General features: G+C 45.5%; 1 protein-coding gene across 4 annotated transcripts in view; it reads left to right on the top strand.

Moving 5' to 3' along the window:
* Positions 1–25,433, top strand: part of LOC144768740 (membrane-spanning 4-domains subfamily A member 4A-like) — a 416,021-nt gene that overhangs the window by 312,851 nt on the left and 77,737 nt on the right. For all 4 annotated transcript variants that reach the window (XM_078652626.1, XM_078652627.1, XM_078652624.1 and 1 more), the window contains one exon: positions 7,384–7,503. In XM_078652626.1, the coding sequence (XP_078508752.1) occupies positions 7,384–7,503 (120 nt within the window). The remainder of the gene's footprint in view (positions 1–7,383; positions 7,504–25,433) is intronic.

Raw genomic sequence — 25,433 nt, forward strand, 5'->3', positions numbered from 1 at the left:
CCATGTATTGCTTTGTGGGTGATACTAAGTAGCTTGAACGTGGATCTTCTGGCAACTGGTAACCAATGCAGGGCTTTCAAGGCAGGGGAGATGTGGTCTCGCAGTTTGATATGCAAGAGTAGTCTGGCAGCGAGTTCTGAATCCGTTGTAGTCTTTTAATGGTCGTTAAAGGTGATCCGTGGTAGAGGCTATTGGCGCAATCGAGTTTGGACAGAACAAGGGAGATGGTAGCTTGGACCTTGTGTGAAAATCCCAAATGAGGGAAAATTTGTCGCAGCATTTTTATACTGACAAAGCTTGATCTTGCTAGTTTATTCACTTGGGCATTCATAGACAGCTTGGATCCATGGTCATTCTGAGGTTTCTTACTTCCTTCGATACTTTAGGAGGTGATCCCAGTTCATTAGGCCATACGGCAAGCGGGTTGTAATGTATCCAATCGCCACATGTGAGTATTTCAATTTTTGAAGCATTACATTTGAAATGGCTCCAAGTCATGCACTGATCCACGGCTCTTAGACAGCTGGAAATTGGTGATTTTCCAATGTCTTTGGGGCATTCCAGTTGAAGGAGTATTTGCGTGTCATCTGCATAGTTATAGCATGTGAGGTGAAATGTATTGAACAGTACTGGTAATGACTTCATGTAGATGTTAAAAAGCATGGGCGAGATGATAGAACCTTGAGGGACCCCTGCTTTTGTGGAGTACAGTTTGGACGAGAAAGGTGGGGTATGGATGACATTAGTTCTGTTTCAAAGGTAGGACGCGATCCAGTCTAGAGCAGTTCCCTCTATGCCGGCTTCATAGAGTCTTTGTTTCAGAGTGTCATGGTCAACCGTGTCAAAGGCAGCTGAGAGGTCCAAGAGGAGTAGCGCAGCAACCCCGTTGTGGTCAACTGTATTCTTCAGATCATCCCAGATGGCAAGGAGGGCACATTCAGTGCCCCTTCCCGGACGGAATCCTGTTTGGAAGTCTGAAAGTATGTTGTTCTCTTCACTGAATTGTGCCATCGGGGCGAACGCTGCTCTTTCTATCAGTTTGCCCAGGAAAGGTCCATTTGTAATCAGTCTGTAGTTGTCAGAGTTCAGCGGGTCCAAGTTTGCTTTTTTCAGTATAGGGCGAATGTGTGATTTCTTGAGTTCTTCTGGAAATTTTCCAGTAGTTAAGGATTCATTGATGATTCTTCTTACTGGAGTGGCAGCAGAGTTTATTAAAAGAATTGTCTTGAAAGTTTGTGGCGGACAGGGGTCAGAAGGGCTGCCGGCAGGCCTGCTTGCTTAGAACAGGTCCATAAATTCATTGTGTGAGATGTGTTGAAAGGAATAGAGAGGCTTGATTGGAGCTTTCTTGGATTGTTGTTTTGTACAAGGGTTAGTGCTGGTGCTTTGTTTCTGTTTTAAGTATGAGTCCAACGTGTCTGCTTTGTCCTTGTAATGATTTGCCAGTTTGTCTGTGAAATCTTGAGTAACAGGATGAATTCCTTCTAGGCAATTTGGTTTGTGAAATTCATTGAGTATTTTATAGAATTCTTTATTTGCCCATTTAGTGTTTTCAATTCTGTCTGAATAGTACCTTTAGTTAGCTTTCTTGATAGCCGACTTGTATAATCTGTTAATTTTCTGTAGGTGAAGTTTGTCTTGTTTGGTGTTTGTTTTGAGCCAGGTACATTGCAGCTTTCTAATTTGTTGTTTTATGTCTTTTAGGTATATGTTTCTCCAAGGCTCTTTTTTTCTTTTGTTCTGTTGTGTGGTTTTGAGTGGTATCAGGATGTCAAAAGCTTCCTGTAGCCACTCATATAGATTTTGAACAGAATTTATTGTTTCCAGATTTGCACTGGATGTAAGTTGTGTTTCTAAGTATTCCAAATTGAGTTTGTTCCACGGCCGATAGGTGGATGAATGTAAGGTAGTTTTCAGGTGAGACCCTTAGTGTTGTTTTATGTTGGAAAGCAAGCAAGTGGTGGTCTGACCATGTGACTGGAGTTATAGTTTGAAAGGTAACTAGTTCAGTATTAGCAAAATTGACATCTAGGATATGTCCAGCGGTGTGTGTCCGATTGTGGACAATCTGATGCAGGTTCAATGCGTCTAGGCCAGTGATTATTGTTTTTTGGATGAGTCATATTGGGTTTATCATACCAAATGTTAAGGTCACCCAGAACGCATAGGTTGGAGTGTATTGTTATCAGGTTTGAAACTGTATCTAGAAGTGCGCCTGGGAATGTTGCCTTGCTAGGTGGAGGTCTGTAAAGGAGCAGGAAGTTACAGGAGGAAGACGGTGTAGGATTGCATCTTGTTAGAAGAGTCTCACAATTTTTTATGGAGATGTTGTCAATTTTAGTTATATGTATTGTGTGCCTGAATACAACAGCTAGACCACCTCCTTTTTTGGCTATACGATTTTGGGTGATTGTTTGATAGCCTAGAGGAATGGCTTCATGCAGGACTGGAGCCATATCCTCTCCCAACCATGATTCGGTTATGAATAGTATTTCTGGTTTTGCATCGGTGAGAAGGTCGTAGATGTGATGCTTGTTTTTAGAGAGGGATGGAGCATTTATTAGTAGACAGTTTAGTGAGTGGCCTTTGGTGATAGTGGAACTTTGTTTTGTAGAAGAGTGATCAGTATTAAGTGGGTTTGTAGCAGGTGTGTTTTTAGTGCTGGTATTAGCTATATTAGGATGGCAATCGTGTAGCTGTTCTGTATCATGTTCCTCATCCAGCATGCTAAGAAGGCATTTTGATGGGTCTGGGTGTGTATGTGTTGGACACAGTTTAAACAGCTCACAGAAGCACCCTCTGATGTAGAATATCCCTGTTGCTGGGGGGGGGGGGGGCAGGGGGGCTGGTTTCACTGGCTTGTGAGCACAAAATGGTGGCTGGGGGTGCACTGTTTTAACATACACGTCTTAGCACAGAGCAAAGGAGAAATTTGGAGGGAAAACTGAATTGTCACCAGGAATGAGAGGGATAAACTACAGAGGTTGCACTACAATTCTCACAATTCAACACGTTAAATGGAAGCAATCATGGGCAGGGAAAACCACAAGTTTAAAACACAAAACAGGTGATAAAATATGCAATCACAGGTAGGTTAAAACTTCAATTTTAAACTGTAACAACCACAGGCAAAGACTGTAATCACAGAAAGGGAAAACCTTTGTTTTGGGGAAGAGGCAGCACTAGTCTGTCTCCTTACCACTCCCTGGACTCAGCTTACTGCAATCTGGGGCACAGGTAGGCTGCAACTCACAAGATGGAGTAGAATGATTTGGGATGCACCCAGCAAAGCCTATTTAAATAATTTGCTACTCGTAAAATAGAGTTCAGTGACTCGCTATTAGGAAGGGGCGTTCCCTTTCTAATAGTGACCCCACAAGCTATATAAGAATGTTTTGCAATGGCAGTTGCGGTCACAAAACACTCGCAGTTTACCACCCTCTTCAAGAGGGTAGTAAAGCACTTGCAAACGGGAAGGGGTCCTGCCCTTAAAAAATGAAAATAAAAAGTTAAATAATTTTTTTTAAATGCATCCTGTTTTCCTTTAACACCGTATACTTATGAGTGTTCTGCAGAGGAACAAATGGGGCTTTCGGTAACAGGGCCCCAGGACGGACCTATCCCTGCTGTAAACGAGATCTGCAAGCAAGTAGTGCGATTTAGTGCATGGCATCCCAAATTAACCATAAGTACATCATAAAACCAAGTAATTAATGCATGCCGTCCACATCCCAAATTGACCATATGTATGTCATGAGACTAAGTATTAGCAAACCCATTATTTATACTTCCTTATCTCCCCACAAATACAGTCTCCATATTGCTAGTAAAAAAAATCCACCTTAACAATGGCAGGTACACAGTGACGCTTATTGCAGCCGGGCAGTGTGGCAAGTAATCAAAAATCTGATCTTAAATTCCCAGCGCGCCCTGAGAGATTATTGGTAAATTAGTACTGCTACAAAGAAACAATGATTTTAACTTGTCAAATTTCATGTTATGAAAGCTCCGGTAATGTTCCGTCTTAAGGACCAAACAGTAAAAGAACGTGGGAAGCTGGATAGTTAAAATATCTAAATGCTTACTGTAGCTTTCAATGTGATTGCCACGTAAATTAATTGAGCCCTAATGAATATGGGAGCACAGCACGACTAAGACCTGTGTGTGCTCAAAAACGAAACACAATGCCCCATGGTGGTGGTCTCCGGGGCTGTGGGGGTACGCCGGGCTTGCCCCAACATTAATATGGTGGTCCCCGGGGATGCAGGGGGCCGTGCGCCCCCCCTGCATTATTTCTGATTAAAGCCCTGGGGAGGTGGCGGTCTCCGGGGCTGCGGGGGGCCACGCGCCCTCTGCATTATTTTCACATAGGTTTGCCTCAGAGAGGTGGCGGTCCCCGCGTGTGCCACATGGGCCCCAACCCCCATTACTATAAATACTGCCTCTGTGACATGGCCGACTCGGGGGCCTATATTTAACATTTCGGCGGGAGTCGAGGTTCCATAAATACTTTTTGGGCCCTGGGGACTCATGCGGGAAACGCGCCCCCCCCCCCCCAAAGAGGCCTAGGGGGTCACCTTGCCCCCTTTTCTTTTTTTATATATTTTCTCTGTGACTCAGTTCAACCGAGTCAAACAATGGCTGCGAACACTTCCTGGTTTGAAGTGTTGGCAGCCAATCCGAAGAGTTTGCAGATCTTCCACGTCCCTATATATACAACTGGAACTTTCTTTAAATAACTCCGAAACTACTGAATGGATGTACACCAAATAACAAAAAGGCACTTCCCTGGACCAACATCTACCTTCTTACCAAATCTGGTGTAATTCCTTCCAGCAGTTCGAGATGTAGCCGTGTCTAAAGGTCCTACGGGAGTTAACATGGGGAAAGCTGGCTTACAAGCACCTCCTTGTTCGTGCCCCCCACTTAACGGATCACCCTGAAACATTCATGATAGCATCTGAGGTGAGCGTTGTGTCAGTTTTGAAAATTTCGTGAAGATCCATCAAGCAGCGCTAAAGGTATTGGCAAAAGAAAAAAAATAACTATAATTACCTACTGGCGACCACCAGTAGGAAGTATATATATATATATTTATATATATATATATATATATATATATATATATATATATATATATATATATATATATATATATATATATATATATATATATATATATATTAGGTTATGGTAATGTTATAAAATGCTAGTTAGGTGAATATGTCAGTGACAGCATTAACATTTTGAAATAAAAAAACACAGATATTCACCAGTTATAGTTAGAAGAGCTAAATATAATTTGCATCCCAGCCATGCACTGCTTATGACCATCAGTGATGTCATCAACGATGTAGTTTGAGATGTCATAAGGGGAATTTCTGTGGTTTTTTTTGTTCAAAACATTAGTGTTGTCACTGACATATTCACCTAACTATAACATTATTTAACCTTTGTTATTTTTCATTTAATTTCTTGTTTTTTTTACATAAAGTAATATTTTAATTCCATACAGAAAGCCAACCCCGAGCACACAGCCAAAAGCAGCGTTAGCTACCTGGAGCCCCCCCCCCAGGCAACCAAGTCCACACTGCGCACAGCTTTTCATTGTGTGCAGTGCAGGGTTTGTTTGCAGGGACTGACTTGGTCCCCGGGGATAATAAGACGCTAGAAGAGGGGCTCCGCGCAGGCCCCCCTTTTCTTCTTTCAATGCCTGCATGCCCCCAGGACCTGGCCAACCCATGGGCTATAATGTAAAAAAGTGCAGGAGACCGTCCTTATTTTTTGTTTTCAATTTTGCCCCGAATACTTATTGTTGTATGCTATTTCTTCAGGAATTACACATCCGTACAGAGAATTGGTTACATTGAGGTTGAGTTCAAGTATATCAATGCACAATTGCAGTCATCTTTATTTCTCTGAATAATAAGACACTTAAGATTTCTCCTTTGCCTTGTAGGGAGTCGCAATATTCCACAGAACTCAGTAACCCATACAGTGATGAGGCAGGAGTGGTGGAGTCCAGAATCTCATTTTCCTCTCTTATTCTATTCCCCTTTTTGCTCTTCTACCTCTGGCCCTCATATTTCAGTATATGTGGTCGTTGGTCGGAGTGGCACGAGACAGATAAGAACATTGCTTCAGTTGAATCCTATGCACGAGGTTAGTGTAACTAGATAGAGGAACATGAAATTCAAGAACAATGTTGGTTTCACTGATGTAGTTTGCAAACCTTCTAGGTCCTCAGACTACAACAGGAATGCAACATGGGTCCATGAACTAAGTTATTAGGTCTGCTGACTACAGCAGAAGGGAACTAACACAGATGCATGACTATCTTAGTTTGCAGACCCTGCACCTGGTCCACAGACTTTTGGGTGAGTCTGCCAAGAGTCTGGGCATATCGGGGATTCATAGGTTCTGGGCGTTGTCCACGTTCCCGCACACCAAAATCATTTAAACTTTATGGGGATTCTCTACCTTCCCCCTACCAATGTAGGCCTGAGGATTAGGGGTACTCATCCTTGAAGCTTTTCGTGGCTTTCATGTTTTTCGGTTTTATATTTAACATTTTGTTCCGGAGGCAGTCTGCAAACCATAGTTTGGGAATTCTCAGAGAACTCCTGGTCCAAATACCTCCAACATTTACCCCCATGAAGCTCAACCAACATATTTTTATAATGCAAATTTTCTGAAAATGTCTGAATGGATGTACTGCAAACCAAAGTACAGTATGTCCATGGGTAAAGTTATAGCTTCAAGCCAAGTTCGATGTAATTCATTCAGTCGTTTTTATATAGAGGAGAGCTAGGAATCATATAGGAGTTAAAATGGAGAAAGTCACTTTCTTGACCACCACTTTCATTCTCCATATATATATATATTACATAATAGCAGTCACCAGTGTTTAGGTAAGGTTCAGATAAACTTTGAGTTTAAAAGGCATTTTTTGATTTGTCTGTAACTTTGGTCCACAGACCTGCTCCAAAGATTACACCCGCTTAGCATATGCAGCTAAGGCTCTGCAAATTTTGTTAACTCCTGTCCAAAGAAAATAGATTTAAAGAAGCAGTTAACATGCAGAATCGGTGCCTAATAGGATTAAATGGGTTAACACTGTTAATATCTGCCTAGAAAGCTGCACCAGAAATAGGAGAACTTTTAAGAGTACATATTTACTCCTTTCTTTGTGAAATAGCCCCATAGGAATTGCCCTCCACAGTGGTGTTGGTCTGTGCCTTCCAGGGAGGGATGCCTATGATCACTTTGGGATGGGACACTAAATTGTAAATAATATTGTCTTGACAAGAAGGGTGTGCATGTGTGACTGTTTCTGCCCTCTCTCCTTTTTCTCAGAGCTAATTTTTATTTTGTCATTGGCAGCTGGTCTCCAGTGGAATCATGTTTATTCTACTCGCCTTTAGCGTTCTCCAGTTTTGTGTTTCCGTATCCGTTTCTGCCTTTGGATGCAAAACCCTCTGCAGGACCGCCTACAGTGAAGTGGTAAGGATCCTTTCTTCTTCCTTCCTAACTCATACCCTTCCTCCTTTCCTTTCTTCCTGCCAACGTTCCTTCCTTCTTACCTTTGCTGAATTCTTAAGTTCTCTTTTGAGCTATGCAGTCTTTCGCATTCCAGCTCTGAACTTTCTTTCTCTTTCCAGCATTATATCTCTTTCTAGCTAAAATACAAGGCTCTGCCATACTGGAAAAGGCCAGGAAATTAGTTAATATGCATAAGAATTCTTACAATAATTAAATTGATGATAGATGGAAAAACATACATCCAGTACTGTGGTGACACTTTGCAACAGATGTAGCTTCCGGTGCAGCTTTCACATAGTACATGCCTCAAAAAAGGCCTAGTGAATTATGACAAACTCTCCTCAATGTCAGATGCCTTTCTCTAGGTAGGGGCTCTACCCAATCTTCTCTCTTTGACTTTGCAGGCCAATGTCCAGGCCTATTAAGCTCGCAAACAGCACACCTGTAGTGCTGTTCACGTGCGCCAGACCCAAGACACAATACTCTATATCTAAGGCGGCCCACTGTTTCCCCTTCAACGCTGTCCAGCATGCCACAGCAGGACAACCTTTAAGTTCATGTCACCTGAACAAGTCGCAGTGCAGACTTCCTTTCTCCTCTCACACCCCCCAACACTATCAGCCATATCTACCACTGGGAGGGTGTGGCATAGCACAGAACATTGACCACTTGCTGTGTGAAAAAGGCTGCTTTACTGAAACAAGTGCACATCAGTCATTTTCTTGGCAATCCACCTTACAAAACTAAAACCTTGCTGTACATCCAGTGAACCAGCCCTAACCCCACCCCCACCTCTACGCCCCCCCTCCCCAACATACCCAACATGCAGCTAACTCATTTAACTGTATTGCATTTCGACATTTTCAATTTTCTATTCCCCCTACATCCTATGACTGTATGTATGAACCTGTAATTAACCAAGGGCCAGATGTACGACCTGCCAAATAGCGCCTTACAAATTGCATTGCATTTGCGACTCGCAAGTTGCGAGGCGCTATTTAGCATGTACAACAGTGTGTTTAACAGATTTTGCGATTCCTAATGGGGTCACAAATGCGAGATTCATGAATATTAATGAGCCTCTTGCAATTTGCAAGCCCATTGGAATGACAGGCCCTTCCAGGGATGGTGGCCTGCTGGGCTCAGCAGACCAGCATGTCTGGGACTGATTTCAAATAAAAATGCAGCCCATTTTCCTTAAAGGAAAACGGGTTGCATTTAAAAAAGGAAAAAAAGAAACGTATTCGGTTCATTGTTTAAGGGCAGGCAGTGGTCCCTGGAACCACTGCCTGCCCTTAAAAAATGATATTGCATGCATTTGCAAAGGGGAAGGGGTCCCCTGCGGACCACTTCCCATTTGCGAATGCATTACCACCTACTTGAAGTAGGTGGTAATTTGCGAGTGTTTTGCAACTGCAATTACAGTTGCAAAACATTGGTGTAGAAATAAAAACCTTTTAAGGGGTTCGCTCATGCACCTGGTCCTTAAACCAACAAAGAAGAAATTGGTACGGAGGCTGTAATATCAAAAGAAGTATTCCTTAACCTCACATGAGAGAGACTGCGTCATACAGTACTCTCAGGCCGCTGTATGAGACAGTCTAAGGATACAGAGAACAGGGGCTTTTATGGTCCCTTTGTTGCTGAGTTAGCATGAAGACTCATAAAAGGGGCAGTACAAGTGTGCACACAAATACATATAAGGATACATAAGAATCGCTTAGTCAACAGAGTGGGAGGAGAGACTAAACTGCTTACATCAGTAAGAATAGCCTGACAGTTATATACTAGAACAGGTGAATTGACAGCTACAGGTCTTTCTGAGCATGTGCAAGGCTCTGGCTCAGTGCTGAAGGAGTTAACTATATCACATGACACAAGTAGAATACAAGGGCAGTCAACAGTGAAGAGGGAGAAAGCACATGGCGAGCACATGGCTAACTAAAATGGCTGCCAGAAAACAAAATGGCTGCAGCTGATGCTAACAGCCATTTCAGCTAGTTTCCACATTGGTACATAGCTGTGTGGTCGCTAGTAGGAAGGGAACGCCTCTTCCTAATAGCGAGTCGCTAAACAGTATTTTGTGAGGCGCAATTTATTTGCAAGTCGCAAAATACTGTTTGTGCATGGGCCCATGCTTTTTAGGGTGCGCAAACGGGTCTAAGACCCGCTTGCGCATGCTAAAAAGCGTCGTACATCTGGCCCCAAATGTTCTAAACTTAACTTTGAACTACCTGCCTCCCCTTCCCTTGCACATGGTTCCCCAACTGGCAATGTCAACCAACTTTTGCCAACTCCTGGCAAACATTTCATGAACCGAAGCACCTGTTCCAAGCAACGACGTAGACAACTATGCCCCTGCATACCTGACAACAATGGAGCCCTTATTTCAAAAGACCATCAAATTGTACCGCAGGAAACTATAGCTAAAGGGACGGACGAGCGGGGAACAGAGACACAGATATCCACTATGTCACCAACCACCGGGTCACCTGAACCTAAAATGATGGCAAGGAGCCCAAGATAACCCCTTAGATATAGTTTGGGCTGTAATTGGGCTACGCAAGTAGCCCAAAACAGAATGGCAGTCACTGGATGACATCACCATCCCAATCTGTCCGAGAAGCAGACTTACCGCTAGTCGATCCTCCCCCACAAACTCCTCTTATATCACACAGCGCAGTGCAGCATGTCACTTTGCTGCATGACAGGGAAAGGGCAGGAATGCACCATACTTAACATTGTACGGTGCATTCTTGCTTTTTCCCAGCACTGGTGCACAATGTGCTGCCTAGCGACAACACAGTCACTCATGCACAATGGTGCAAGGGTGCCTGTTAGCACAATTGTTTTTATGCATGAAGGGGCACCTTCCTGCATAAAAACAATCCAGGGAGGCATTTTTCCCTTTCTATGTGTGCTGCAGAATGCAGCACACATAGAAAGAGGAAAAACCGAGAAGAAACAATCATATTTTTCTTCATTAAGCCTCACTTGTGAGGTGCAGCAGTTTGGATGCATTCCCAGGTCTACAATTTATGGTTAATCTGGAACTGTTGCAAAATCCATGTTGTTTTGTTTGGGAACACCCACAGAATTCCTCCCTGGGGCAGAGTATTGCAATGCAGTGATTTGCACTAGGTTGCATTGTTCTGGATTTATCAAGCCACTCAGGGCCATGCAAGGTTACCGTGCGTGGCTTCATAAATAACATCTCATGGGCTACGTTGTTTTTGTACCCCGTTGCACGGTGCAAAACGACACAACCTTTAATTTATATGTCCCTTATTTTATCTCCCTTCAGCCATCTTGCGTAGTGGGCTGCTCTCACCATGGCTCATTTCTACGCTAGAGACTTCGCGTTCACAGGTTCCCGGAGCATATCAGCAAGCACAGCAGTGCAATAAATATCTAAATTCATATGAGAGATTGCTTCTGAGTGGCAAGTATTAAAGTATGATGCTGATTTATGTCTTCTGAACATGGGCATCTCAGTACTGTGTGGCCAGTTTTCAGGCTGGCACTCTGCCTTTCCAACTGTAAGACTGTTTTGATCCTTAAAAATCACCCTTACTTACAAATGTGTTTGTGTTTTTGCAAGATAGCCATAAGGCTGTTCTTCCTGGCTTATTAGGCTGCTAAAACTATAATTCTAGGCTTAAACTATTTTTTAAATTGGACCATGTGCAGATGCAGGAAAAGCAACTACACAAGCCATATCAAAAAGGCAAATGCCATTCAATTTGGCCCATCGTGAGATCTTTTTGTCTTACAGTTGTTTAATAAGTTTTCAATATTTCATTGATCCAGTCCCTTAGTATTGGAGACAAATGCACAAATTCCGGCCAGCTGTGATGGAGTGCATGCCGGCTACAGGGACCCTGTTAGGCTTGCTGAACAAAGTACCCTATAATCTGGGTTGCGGAGCTTTGCGTGGGTCTACTTCGAAGTAAGTGTCGCACAGCCTTACCAATGAGTCGTTCAGGATCCTTTTGCACCTTTGACGAGCAGCCCGTTGATACGACGTGCGATGCGAAATCCTGCGTCGGGTTGTGGCATGCATCTCACAATACGTAGATTCTGAGGAGGTGCAAGGCTGCGATGCGGATTCCGGCAAAAGATGTGAGGATCCGTGCAGAGGATGTAACACACAGCGGCAGTTGCAAAGATGATTTAGGCTGTGGTGGCAATGCTATTCTTTGCGATGGGTCTGATTCAGGCAGCAGCGGTGATGAGTCTACTCAGCTCGGGGTTGCATCACTCAGCAGAGAAAATGTGTCGGTTCTGCTCGGGGTTGCGCTGCTTAGCAGAGAAGATGCGTTGGTTACTCTGACAAGCATCTTAGGCCCACTTTCAAGGGTCCAGGACTAGGATGACACCACTTGGCAGGGTCCAGGTGCAGGTGCAAAGTTGTTGGAATCCTGTTGTGTTCCAGAGGCTTCAGATCAGAAGGTCAGCCAACTAGCCCTTTCTGTCACTCTGGGTTCTGGAGTCAAGAGATGCAGGGTCAGTTGTTCTCACCCATCTCATCGAGGCAAGAGGGCAGCAGGCAGAAAGCTAGACCAGCAGGGTAGCAGTTCGTTCAGAGCAGCAGTCCAGCAGAGTGGTAGTCCTTTCAGCAGCACAGCAGTCCTTTCCTTCTTCCTGGCAGAATATCTACAGGTCCAGAAGTGTATGGAAGTGGAGGTGTCTGAGGTTTAAAATGTGTACCCATTTCTGCCTTTGAAGTGCGAGAAACGTTTAGAGGTTTTCCTTTGAACTGCACAAGTGTCCTGCCCTCCCAGTCCTGGTTCCTGACTAACTACAGGGGCTATGTGACCCTTTGTATAGAGGTAGGTCACAGACTATTCAAATATATTTGGGGCTGTACCCAGCTCCATCCCTCCCATACTTCCAGTGATGGCCTATCCAGGCACACCTAAGCTCTGTACTGTGTGTGACTGTCTAGGAGGACTACACAAAGTCCAATTATCATCTACACCCAGTCATGTGACTCTGACTCAAGGACAGGCTGCAGACACTATATGGCTAAGACAAGAAACTTTCAACTTTCTACAAGTGGCTTTTTTTAAATTGTAAAAAGAAATGCTACTTCACCTGGATATAGGATTGTTCATTACAATTCTAAAACTCCAAACAGGACCTTGTTACCTGTTCCTATTTGGAAGTTACAGCTTATTAAATGTAATAAGGTAACTCCAATGTTATTCTATGGGAGTGGTACGCCTTTCCGTGGAAAAAAATAAATGTAGGAGTTTTTCACTACCTTGACATGTAAAACTTAAAAGTACATATCCCATTTTTTAAATACACTGCGCCCTGCCTTGTGGGCTGTCCAGGGCCTAACCTAGGGTTGGCTTAGATATATTAAGGAGGAAGGTTTGGCCAGGGTGAAATGGCAGTTTGACACTGCACCCAGAGGATACAGTGCAAGGCCTGAGACATGTATAAAGAGCTACATAGGTGGGTGGCCCAACGAGTGCTGCAGGCCCACTAATAGCATTTACTTTACAGGTCCTGCGTACATAGAGTACCACTTTACTAGGGACTAATAAGTAAATTAAATACAGCAATTGCGGTTAAGCCAATGTTACCATGTTTTAAGGAGTGAACACATGCACTTAAGCACTGGTCAGTAGTGGTAAGGAGAGCATAGAATCCTACGGCCAGCAAATATGTTATCAGCAAAAGTACTGGGAGTGAAGGCTGAATGTTTGGGGGAAGATCACCATAAGGCTTACAGGTCTAACATTGACCAACTCTTAATAGAACGGGGATACGAACAGTTTGGTAAGCTGGTTACTCTTCCATGTTTGTGGTGAAGAAGCCTGCCAGACTCTCTATAAAGCTGTATATTACCATGCTTTTTAGGCAGTGCTGATGCCTGTCCTAAGGGAGCACCAAATACCCAGATATAGCCCTTCTCTTCCAACAGTGTGACCTATAAAAGTTATGATAAATCAGAAACTGATCAGAAAAAAACATGCAGCTGGACCCCACTTCCCATGATAACCATAAAATGATATCCTTCTTGCCACAAAAAATTGCTACCTGGACAACCCCCCAACCAGCAATATACCCCTCCCACAGCCGCATTACTTCTGCTCAGGCCTACTTTAGGGAATGAGCGCATGTGCTTTGTATACAGGATGAGAGCGGCTCGCGAACAATGATTACGCCTCTGAAAGTAATATTACATCATTTCAATTCCACTGAGGCAGGCCTGCCCCTGCCGCAGACCTTGTGTGCTGCTAATGCAGTGCAGGAATGCTCCTCCTTGTAGTCTGCAGCGGGAAGCAATCTGAGCCTTCAATTCACTCACACAAAGTGGTCTGTCCTGGAGAGGCGGGCGGTGGAGGGGGCATTGTACAAACAAGTCCCCCAGCACTGGATGCGCATCAGAAAATGGAGATCTCTCGCTTCTGGGATGGGATCAAGCCGTGATCCAGGGCACAAGTCCAAGAAAAAGAAGTGGTGGGTCTAACCTAATTAATCAGTATGCAAGAGACATCACGGCGCGTGACATCGTGGAGTGTGACATCACAGTTATGTTATGTCATTAATACTTGTAGAGCGCGCGTTTACCCTAGTGTGTCCTGGCGCTAAGTACTGTTTTCCTGGCAAGCGTAAACCTAGCAATAAGAGAAAAACAATTTCTTAAGGCCCCCTGCGAAAGGAGATGATGTCTGGAGCGTTTCTAAGTTGGAACAGGAGTACGTTCCAGGCTTTAGCTGCACAGTAAACAAAACTTTTACCTCCCCAGTTGGTCTTTTTAAAAAGTGCGATTTGAACGCGTTTGGCTCCAGTAGATCTTAATATTCTCCCTGGGATGTACCAAGAGAATTTCTTCCTAATGAACTCTGGACCAATGTCATTGACCGCTTTAAAGACAATAGATAGTGCTTTAAAGCGTGATCTTAGCGGTATTGGGAGCCAATGTAGTTTTCTCAGGTCTCCTTTGACCGAGGTAAACCTGGATGTTCTGGTCAGCACTCTAGCTGCCGCGTTCTGGACCAATTGCAACTTATTCATATGTTGTTTTTCAATATTGAGATAAAGACTGTTGCAGTAGTCCAGCCGCGACATTATGAGAGTTGTCACCACAGTCCTAAGATTATCTTTAGTCAGGAAGACCTTTATTTTCTTGATAATTCTGAGGACCACGAAACATGCTGAGGTCACCATGTTCACCTGATCCTCCATGGTGAGTTTATCATTCACCATGATCCCCAGATTCTTGGCTTTCCTTGATGGTTCAGGACACAAGCCCAGATTCTCCGGCCACCACTCGGGTGTACAGACCAGAGGATTATTACCAAATTTCAAGACCTCGGTCTTACCCAAATTCAATTTTAAGCAGTTGGAGGACATCCAGGTTGAGACGATCCCATTCACTCACGGAAAAGATCACCCGTCTTCTTCTCTGCTCCCTCCATCAGCAACAACACAATTTGTGTGTCTTCAGCATAGGAGGTGAGCTGGAAACCAAAGGACCTGATGATACCGGCCAGAGGTGCCACGTAGATATTAAAAAGTGCAGGGCTAAGTGCCGAGCCCAGTGGCACCCCACATGGAAGAGTAAATGGTTCTGACATGTTCCCGTCAAGGTCAACCGTTTGAGACCTAAAAGTAACAGTAACTGACATCAGATCTTAAGCCCTCACATATATGTTTAGCAGGTCTATCATGAGTACATTTGAGGAGATTGATTTAGGCAGAATATTCACACTTTTGTAAGCTTAACATAAACCAATGTTGCCTTTTGTCAGCATAAAGCTTCCTCTACCCATAGTGCTTTAAAATAAAAAATAGTGATATTTCAATTATTACAACGCCTCCTCGGGGTAGTATGTGCTATATAAATGCTATTTATTTTGTGCAAATACTGGGAAAGATCAATACATCTTACTCCTTACAGTACATACATATCTCCTAAACAGAGCCTGAACAAAGTGAACAGCTTCCTCCTAAGTATGTGTGAAGTGCTACCAAGGTGTGAACCTTTGTTTCTCCTCTGCTGCATTTGCTTCTAGGTGTGAGGCTCCTGACTGCTCCCACTCAGGAGACTCCAATTAAAGGAGGCCTGATGACCCCTCAAATTCGGCCTTTGTTATGGGCCCAGCAGGAGTCAGAAACAAGCATCGGCATAGCCAATAGGTCTCGCCTTTGGGACCTTATAAGTGTTTAGTTATCGAGCACAATATCCTTGGTGCAACAACATCAACTGCTGCATTGCTAAACACTTATAAGGTCCCAAAGGCGAGACCTATTGGCTATGCTAATGCTTGTTTAATAGGTGCGCTGGTCTTTGAATGAGCTCCCTGCCCATTTGGTGGGCTGGGGCAGAGAACAGGGGTGTATTAGAGGCCGGGCCGCTCGGACATCATCAAGGAGGGAATCCAATATAACGGCTGAATGCATATGCACGCGTATTCACATTAGAATGGCTGCACTGTTTCTCTTGGTAGTGAGATCCCGCGAGAGCAGTGATCTCATTACTAAGCAACTATTTAAGCAGGAAGAACTTTGGTGGGAAATGTTAGAAATGCAATCCCCGGCTGGCCAGGGCTTGCGCCAAAGTCAGTCAGAGACCACCACTCCTAAGTCAGGGCAAGGGAGTTACACGCCAAGATAACCCCTGCTCACCCTCTAGGTAACGTGGCGCGAGCAGCAAGGCTAAACTTGGAGGCGATGTGAGTTAAGTATTTGCGCACGCACCCCAGCAACAACACCCAAGGCCCACCACAAAGGAAACTCCACACAAGGTTATATATAAAAATATCCTTTGTATTACACCAAAACACATTAGATGAAAACACACACTTTACAATGTGCCAACAGGCACGGGCAGATTTTACAGGGGATATGTACAAGACAGGGCCACCTGGACCACTGTCAGGAACCAGCACTTTTAGAACTTAGCACTTAGTAGAATTAGCACTTAGAACATAGAATAGAATGTAAAATCACTGTAGCACACAACCAGTAACTACTGGTAACCAGGACCTCACTAGCACCACCTGTACTAGGAGAACAACCACCTAAGTATCACAATACCTGTAGGGGTGTAAGCACATAACACATGATGCATAACATACATTCAGAGGTGTAAGGAAGGAAAACACATGATTCCTAAAAACATTCAGAGGTGTAGGAAATAACAATTGCGCAGAAATCACCTTAGCAAGTAAATCACCAGTTGCGCAAAACTCACATAAGTCAACACCTGTGACTGTCCATAGGCCACTGGCCTTGTGGGGGCTAGGACGCCCTGTGTCCCAGTGTCAGGGGCCTAAACGTGGCAGCTGCCCACGAAGTGCTGGGCAGCTGGGGATAAATTGGTGGGGCCAACGTGGGAGCCTCCCAGGCTCTGAACAATTACACTGTCCCCCTGAGCCTCTCAGGGCTCTAAACAAATGACTGGCCCCTTTGAGCCTCGCTGGGCTCTTCGCTCAACAAAATGCCCCCTCTGAGCCTCTCTGGGCTCTGAAAACAACAATGGGGGCTGTGAGCCTCTCGTGGGCTTTGCAGAGCAACTCGAACTGCCCCCTGAGCCCCTCCGGGCTCTAAATCAACAATGGCCGCCGTTGGAGTCCCCCTCCTGGGGACTCGAAGCAAAATTGGGGCCCCTAGAGCCTATCTGGGGCTCTAAACAAACAAGGTAATGCGGGCTGGTCGGTGGGGCCTCAGGGCCCTTGGCACAAGATGCGGGGCAATCGGCAAGGTCCCCCTCCTGGGGACTCGAAATGACAATGGCCCCCGGAGCCCTCTCAGGGCTCTACCAACAATGCCTCGCTTTGGACTTTAAAGGGGGAGCGGCCCGCTGCCTTCCGGGGCCACTCCAGAAGTATGCACGGGCCCCCCACAGGGCCTTTAAAGAGCACTGGGGCCCCCACCTCGAGACACCCGCACTCCACTCACCGGGCTCTGCTGCGGGGGCTCCGAAGTCGCGCTGTGTTTCTGCGGCGTCTCCCTGCTGCCGGGACTCTTCTCTCTGGTGCTCCGGGGCTCTCCCTCGTCCTTCGGAGCCCCGGTCAGGATGCGGCCGTCTTCTGAAAATGGCAGCCTCGCTCGCAAAGGGGCAGCGAGAGTCCTGGTTGCCGGGCAACCCTCCGGCCAGGCTAGCTCTCGGTAGGCTGGCAGGACAGCCAATGGCAGCGCGGCCCTGCAGATAAGCCCCCAGGCTCTGGGTCGCGCTGCTGAGGCAGAGTGGAACTTCTTCTTGCCGCAATTCGGGGTAGCCTCCCGGGAATTCACCCAAAAAAGCGAGGTGGCACTCTCTTGGCCGGCAATGTCCCTGGCAGGGTGGGCACCTGCCGGGGGCTCCAAGATCGGCCAAGAACGGGGCAAATGCCGGGTGGGCACTGGCTCTCACCAATAAAGCGCTCCCAGGCGCTAGGACGAAAATAACGCGCTCTCATCGCTAGAGGCCCAAATAAAGCGCTCCCAGGCGCTAGGGGCCAACAAGCCCAGCAAAAGTCCTCCAGGGATGTAGCAAGGCAAGGGGGGGCAAGGCTGGGCCAGGGGCCAGCTCACCTGGCCCTCCAGGCAGGAAGGCAGTCCCAAGTGGCGGTTCCTCATGGCACCAGCAGCAGCAGCCACCCTCAAGTAGGATCAGAAAAGAACAAATTGTATGGGGACACAGCCCCTTCTTATACTGAGAAACCTTTTGTCTGTAGGTGCAGGGTGGGGGAGAGACCAGTTGCAGCTGGTTTTGGAGCACCCTTGATGTGCTCAGCCCTCACTCTATTCGCTGGCAGGGCTAGGGTCGTTAGACGCACCACGGGGGGCGGAGCCAGCATTGTGTGGGAAAGTCCAGCCCCATTCAGGACACCGGTGCACTCCTCCCCCAGCCATCAGCATGCTAATCTCCACACTCACCACCGGGCAGACCCATCATGACTCATGGAGCCTGGCATCCCAGCCAGCTCCAGCCAATCACACATCAGCACCTTTACAGCACCCACACAGCCATGTCTAGAAGTGGCATTTCCACACTAGACACATACATGCCGCATACATCATCTCGTAGCATTCAATCACACGAGTCCGCACATACCAGACTCAAGCCTGTACACCCCACGCATCAGGAACTACCAGGGACACATACATTCCCCATGCATTCCTATAGGAGGGCAGGCCTATCTCACCACATGCACTCAAAGTGCGCACGCACTTTCCACTGGGACACAGTGAAAGTGCGCAGAACCCAAAAATCACCATCACCAGGTCACCATTAAAAGAAAAAAGTTTAGGGGTGAACCTGCCAGAAGGGCCAAGTCCAACAGGAAATATTGCTATCCTGTTGGGGGCCATGGGGGGCAGAAAGGCAGTGGCTAAACAGCACCATGTTGAACAAGAGGATCTGATAGAGGAAGAAATCCTTCACATTTCTCGTGCTGGTTTGCAGTCCCTTATTACAGAAGCTGTAGCTACTCATATGGCTGAGCCTACAACAAAACGCTGTAAACACCAGGATGATGATTCTGAGAAGGAGCAGAAGGGAAACTATACGCAAGTGACACATTTGCATGAATTGCTGATTCACATTAGAGAAATGCTGGGTTGTGAGGAAAGAGCTCAACAGGGAGAGTGCTATTATTCCCCATATACCACAGATTTTACAGATTATTTGCCTCTCCATGAGGTAATTAAAGAGATTTTTTTCTACTAAGACTACATTCTTGGTAGCAATAACCTCAGCTAAGACAGTGGGAGAACTAAGAGCTCTGCTGATCTCTTTAACTTATTTGAGATTTTTTTTCCTAATCGAGTCGTTTTGAGACTTGATCTTAAATTTGTCTTTAAGATACAATCCCGTTTTCAGTCAGTCAGTCAAAATACTTTATTTCGATACTTCAATATCATAAAAAGACGGTGATGCGTACAATACAATCAAATATACTGTAAAAACAATTACAATTCATGTGTTTAAAAATATCCCACAAATTTCATAAAATTGTTAAAAAGAATCATTTTACAATAAATTTAGCTGCCATATTACGTTACTCTGTTAAAAAAACAATATATACAATGCAGAAAATCCAACTTTATAAAAATACAATCATTTACAGTTTATCATTCTCTTGTTCCTAACCCTTACAGCACCCACCAAATAACTGGCAACATGGAAAATGACCCTAGGGCTGTTTAGTAATTGTAAATATAGGAGAGCGGGCTTAACTTGAAAAAACCCTGCCTCCTTAAGGATAGGAACAAGAAACTTAGTCCTTACAGCCGTGTAGTGACCACAAAATATCAAAAAATGCATTGTGTCCTGCGTCGAAAAGTTATCGCAAGAACACAGTGGTGCCTGTTCAGGACTGCTCCATTCAGAAAAGTGACCTAAGTTCAAGTGGATCATATTTAAACGAAAACGTGTTAAAAGAAACCTGTGGTAAGAACGATTACCTAAAACAAGGTAAAGTTCAGGTCCTGGAGGATTAGCAACAATAAGGTTGGCCCTTACAGTGGGTTTTCTTAGCTCAATTTCCTCTCTATTTAAGGACAGTATCTGTACATAGCCCCCTTTATTAGTGCTATGTCCTTACGAGTTATTTTATCTGGTGAGAAAAAGAGCTCCGGTCTCCCTAATTTGTGAAACCAATGTTTAACATAAGATAACCACTTAATTTTATTTACATTGTCTAGTAAGAGGCAATCTTTAAGGATGACATGATTCAGGGAGAGTTCATCATTCAACCAGGTCTTCAGCCAGGATATTAAGGGGGCCACTCTTATCATGTCTGTAATAAAACCGGCCCCTAGCTCTGAATGGATCGTGTAAGATGGGGTGGACTGTGACACTGATAAGATCGATCTCATAAATTTATTTTCAGTGACTTGTAGATAGTCTATAGCGCTGTACCCCCATAATGAGCAGCCGTGTGTGGCTACCGTCAAACATTTCGCTTTATAAATGTTCAACAGTGCCTTTATGGGCCTAGCCCCCAGTTTTCTGCTAAAGCCCATGATTGCTGAGGAGGTTCTAGCAAAGGCCGCATTTCTGTTTTTAATCTGCGGTCCCCAATTCCCCTTCTCCTCGAAGGTAATCCCCCGGTACGGGAATGTAGGGACACTGCTAAGTTCCTCCTCACAACAGAAAAACGTTTTCAGGTTTTTCTTTCTTGAACCCCTTCCCATAATCATGATTTGAGATTTCTTTACATTTATTTTGAGGTCCAGGGAAGTCATAAAAAGGCCAAAAGCGTCCAACAAACGTTGAAGCCCGACCCCGGTCTGTGCTAGAAGGACCGCATCGTCCGCATACAGGAGAACCGGTATGCCAAGTTCCCCTATATACGGTATGTCAAGCGTGGCCTCCCTAAGCATGGGTTCAAGGGCGTTTATATAAACTGTAAACAGAAGGGGGGCCATGATGCACCCCTGCCAGATCCCCCTTTCGGATTTAAAGTGGCTAGAACAACGCCTCTCTGCGTTCACCCTAACAGAAGCCAAGAGACCAGAAAGTAGGTCCGCTAAAAAATTTACCAGGGCAAGATTAAGGCATATATCAATTAAGATCTGCCAGAGTTATGTACGATTTACAAGGTCGAAGGCCGAGGACAGGTCCATAAACCCCAGGTATAGTGACCCATCCTTAGCCCTAGTATATTTATCCACCAGCAGTTGTAAATTAAGGCACTGATCCAAAGTACCTCTTTTGGATCTGAATCCATATTGCACGTTTGACAGTATCCCTTTGTTGTCAAGCCACTCCTGTAATTTGTGCAAAGTGACCCGCCCCAAGATTTTAACGGATGAATCTATTAAGGAAATTGGACCGTAACAGGCTGGGTCTACCCTATTACCCTTCTTAAAGACTGGGACGATAATGGATTCTTTCCAGGATGCTGGGATATTATTATGATTTAGTGCATTAAAGACCTTGCATAGGATCTTCGACCACAAATTTGGGGCATATTTAAAAATGTCGGCAGGTACCCCATCAGGACCAGGTGCCTTATTTATCAAGGTCTAGTCTATCGCCCTTTCCACTTCTTGCACATCAAAGGTAACACAGGAACCCTCCTTTCTATAGGTGATGTCATTTAATGGGTCCTGATAGGCAGTGTTAGAGTATATATTCCCAAAATGTTTGCTCCATGCATCATCAGGAATATTGGACTCAAGGGGGCGATTCTCCTCGTTTGAGAAAAGTGGCTGGTTTGCTACTTCCCAGAACTGACTGCTATTTTTTAATGTCTCTGGCTCAAGTAGCTTTAACCAGGCCTTTTCTTTTAGTTCATTCTTCGTAGTATGCATAGTATTTTTATAACATACTCTTAACTTAGCTATTAAGACACGGTCTTTTGGACTAGTCTTCAGGGCCCTAAGTAAATCAGCGTGAGCCCTTGAGCACTAGTGATCAAACCATCTCTTTACGTGATGTTTAGGGGGCCCATTTGCCCCAGTTAAGCTTTGGTTGATCTGTTTGCAGATGTTATCAAACGCCACAACTACTTGAGTACTTAGTGCCCCTGTGTCTAGGCAGATAGCTACGTCGTCCTCCGCCCTAGCCAAAACGTCCTGTACAATAGTTTCAGGATTAATATTCGACCACTTTAACCTGCGACCTTGGTCTATAGGAATCACATTTTGGCCTCCCTTATGTAACACTGGTTCCATGGTTAAAAAGTCCCTGGACAATACCTCTACTAAGACTGGGTTATGGTCACTAAAGACTGAAACCACTGTTTTATACCTTACCACTTTACCTAATAAATAACATGACATAAAAATAAAATCAATAATTGTACCATCACCAGGTCCTTTAAAAGTAGGGACCTTATTTTCACCCTCACCGCATCCAGATTCATACAGATTCCACACCGCCAAGAAATCCTCAAGTGCCTCCCCTCTTTTTGAATGTTCAAAATGCGTGACTGTAGAACAGGGTGGACCCTCTTCTACTGAGTTTGCACAGGGCTGATTACAGGGGTGAATATTAAAGTCACCTAAGAGAATTATCTCAAAACAATTTACTTTAATTCTGTAAACTGACAAAAAATTATCAAGAGAATCCAGATTATATCTGGTACTTTAATTTGCATTTGCATTATAAAAATTAATAAACAAAATATTTGATGAATCGGGGGAATTCAATTCAACAATTAAACAATTTTGACAACCTGAGTCAAGCTGGGTTAACACTCCTTTTAGATCGAGTTTGAACAAGCTTAATAAACCTCCTTTTGATCTGCCTGCCACACTACTTGTGGCCGGAATAAAAAAAGTCTATATCCATCTAAGGAAAAGCTGTGAAGTACTGGGTTTTTCGGAACCCAGTGGTGCCAGGGACCACACCCTAAGACTTCGAGTCCTTCCTGTTTCAGACTACAGAAACACAGAGTCTTCTTGGTGAAGTCAAAGATCGAATTTATTGGCTGCAGCCAGTAACAGGTATCCTAGAAGTACAACACGGTGTATATTCTCAGGAGACTGCTCAAACTTACAAAGCTAGCCATCCCTTTTATACAAAATATTATGCTTTAGGCAAACATTCCTTATTTTACAGTTGACCATTCACATATTTTCACTACAAAGAAAAAGCAGAATCATGATGACAAGCTTATTTTCAGTTTGTCCAGCCCACAATCAATTACCCGGCAAGGCCCAACATTTTTCATCAGATATCGACGGATCCCTAATAAAATCGGGCACCTCCTCCTCGTAAAGCAGGTCATAAAGTAAGGAACAGAGACAGGTGTGTGTAAGATCAGGCGTGGTTTGTGTGCGATGAAAGGTTTATGGCATGCTGTGCCTTGATACTAATCTCGATCGGCCACTGGGAAAGGAACTGACCGAACAGGTTTGGCTTCAGGCAGTGGAGCCAGCTTGCCCAGGTCACACAGAAGTCAGCAAAGGTGTACGTGTCCTTCAGACTCGTTTTTGGCCTTAGTCATCGGCCTATGTGAGGGCAACCACAAAATGGCTGCCATATACAAAATGGAACCCGAGGGTTCAGGACGGAATCTCTGAATTCAGGGTGATTTCGTCACTCGAATATGACGAAAATGTTTGTGTATAGTATACTAGTCATTCTCGGTCTGCTGATACCAAAATCGTCATGATACGACGACTTTCATAACACGGGCGCAGAATTTTCAGCACCACAGGACACGGGTGCAGAATTTTCAGTACCACAGACGCTCCTTTTGCCCTTACATAGGCAATAACCTATACTCACGCTAATCTGAGTCCAGGTCTCAATCAATCAATCAATCAGGAGTTTGTTAAAGCGCGACTACTCACCCGTAAGGGTCTCAAGGCGCTAGGGGTGGGGGGGGGAGATGGGGGGGTGCAGGTTCCATTCCATCAAGGAGGGGGTCTGTCGAAGAGCCAGGTTTTGAGGTTTCTTGCGAAGATGGGTCGGCTGTTCAGGTATGCTGGTCCGGTGCCGTGGAGGGCATTGTGTGCGTGGGTGAGCATCTTGAAGGTGATTCTCGCCTCGACGGGGAGCCAGTGGAGTGTGCGCAGGTGCTGGGAGATGTGGCAGTGTTTTGGCAGGTTGAGGACCAGTCTTGCGGCGGCGTTCTGGATGTTCTGTAGCTTGCGGATGAGGTTTTTGTTTATTCCGGCGTAGAGTGCGTTGCCGTAGTCGAGTCTGCTGGTGACCAGGGCGTGAGTGACTGTCTTTCGGTGTTCGAGGGGGATCCATTTGAAGGTCTTACGAAGGAGGCGGAGGGTGTGGAAGCAGGAAGATGAGACAGAGTTGATCTGGCGGTCCATTTTGAGCTCGGAGTCCAGGATGATTCCCAGGTTGCGTGCGTGGTCTGTGAGGGTTGGCGGGTTTCCGAGGGCGGTGGGCCACCAGGTGTCACTCCAGGCGTCGGGGTTTGGGCCCATGATGAGTACTTCTGTTTTGTTGGTGTTTAGTTGTAGGCAGCTGTTTTTCATCCATTTGGCGACGGCTTCCATGCCTTCTCGAAAGTTGCGTCTGGCGGTGTTGGGCTCGTTGGATAGGGAGAGGATGAGCTGGGTGTCGTCTGCATATGACACGATGTTGAGTCCGTAGGTTCTGACGATGGGGGCAAGTGGAGCCATGTAGACGTTGAAGAGCGTCGGGCTGAGGGAGGAGCCCTGGGGGACTCCGCAGGTGATAGGTGTGGGGTCCGAGAGGAAAGGGGGGAGTATGACCCGCTGCGTCCTGCTGGAGAGGAAGGAGCAGATCCAGTCGAGGGCCTTGTCCTGGATTCCTGCATCGTAGAGTCTGCGTATTAGGGTGCGGTGGGAGACTGTGTCGAACGCTGCTGATAGGTCGAGGAGGATGAGGGCTACTGTTTCTCCTTTGTCCAGTAGGGTGCGGATGTCGTCTGTTGCGGCGAGGAGGGCGGTTTCCGTACTGTGGTTTTTTCTGAAGCCGGATTGGGAGGAGTCGAGGATGTTGTGTTCTTCAATGAATGTGGCGAGTTAGCTGTTGCGGGAGTTGATGGTTTGGCGGAGCATGGGTGCGATGGTGTTGGCGGCTCTGTTGAAGATGTGGTGGGGGCAGGGGTCCGTGGGGGCCCCTGAGTGGATTGACTTCATTGTCTTCAGTGTGTCTTCGGTGGTGAGGGCTGTCCAGTCATCAATCGCTGGTTTCCGGATGTCGGGGGTGGTTGGTGAGGGTTCAGTGTGTTGGTTGTCTTCGTCGAAGTTGTCGTAGATGCTCTTGATTTTGTGGTGGAAAAAGATGCTGAGTTTGTCGCAGAGGTCTTGTGAGGGAGGGATGTCGGTAGACTCGCTGGTGGGTTGGGCGAACTCCTTGATGATGCTGAAGAGTTCCTTGCTGTTGTGTGCGTGGGTGGAGATTCTGTCTTCAATCACTTTTTTCCTAGTTTCTCTGAAAAGTTGATGGTGGGCGTTGGTGGCGGCTCTGAAGTTGTTGTGGGCTTCTGTGGATTTGGTGT

This window comes from Lissotriton helveticus, chromosome 7, assembly GCF_964261635.1.
Source record: "Lissotriton helveticus chromosome 7, aLisHel1.1, whole genome shotgun sequence".
Classification (NCBI taxonomy): domain Eukaryota; kingdom Metazoa; phylum Chordata; class Amphibia; order Caudata; family Salamandridae; genus Lissotriton; species Lissotriton helveticus.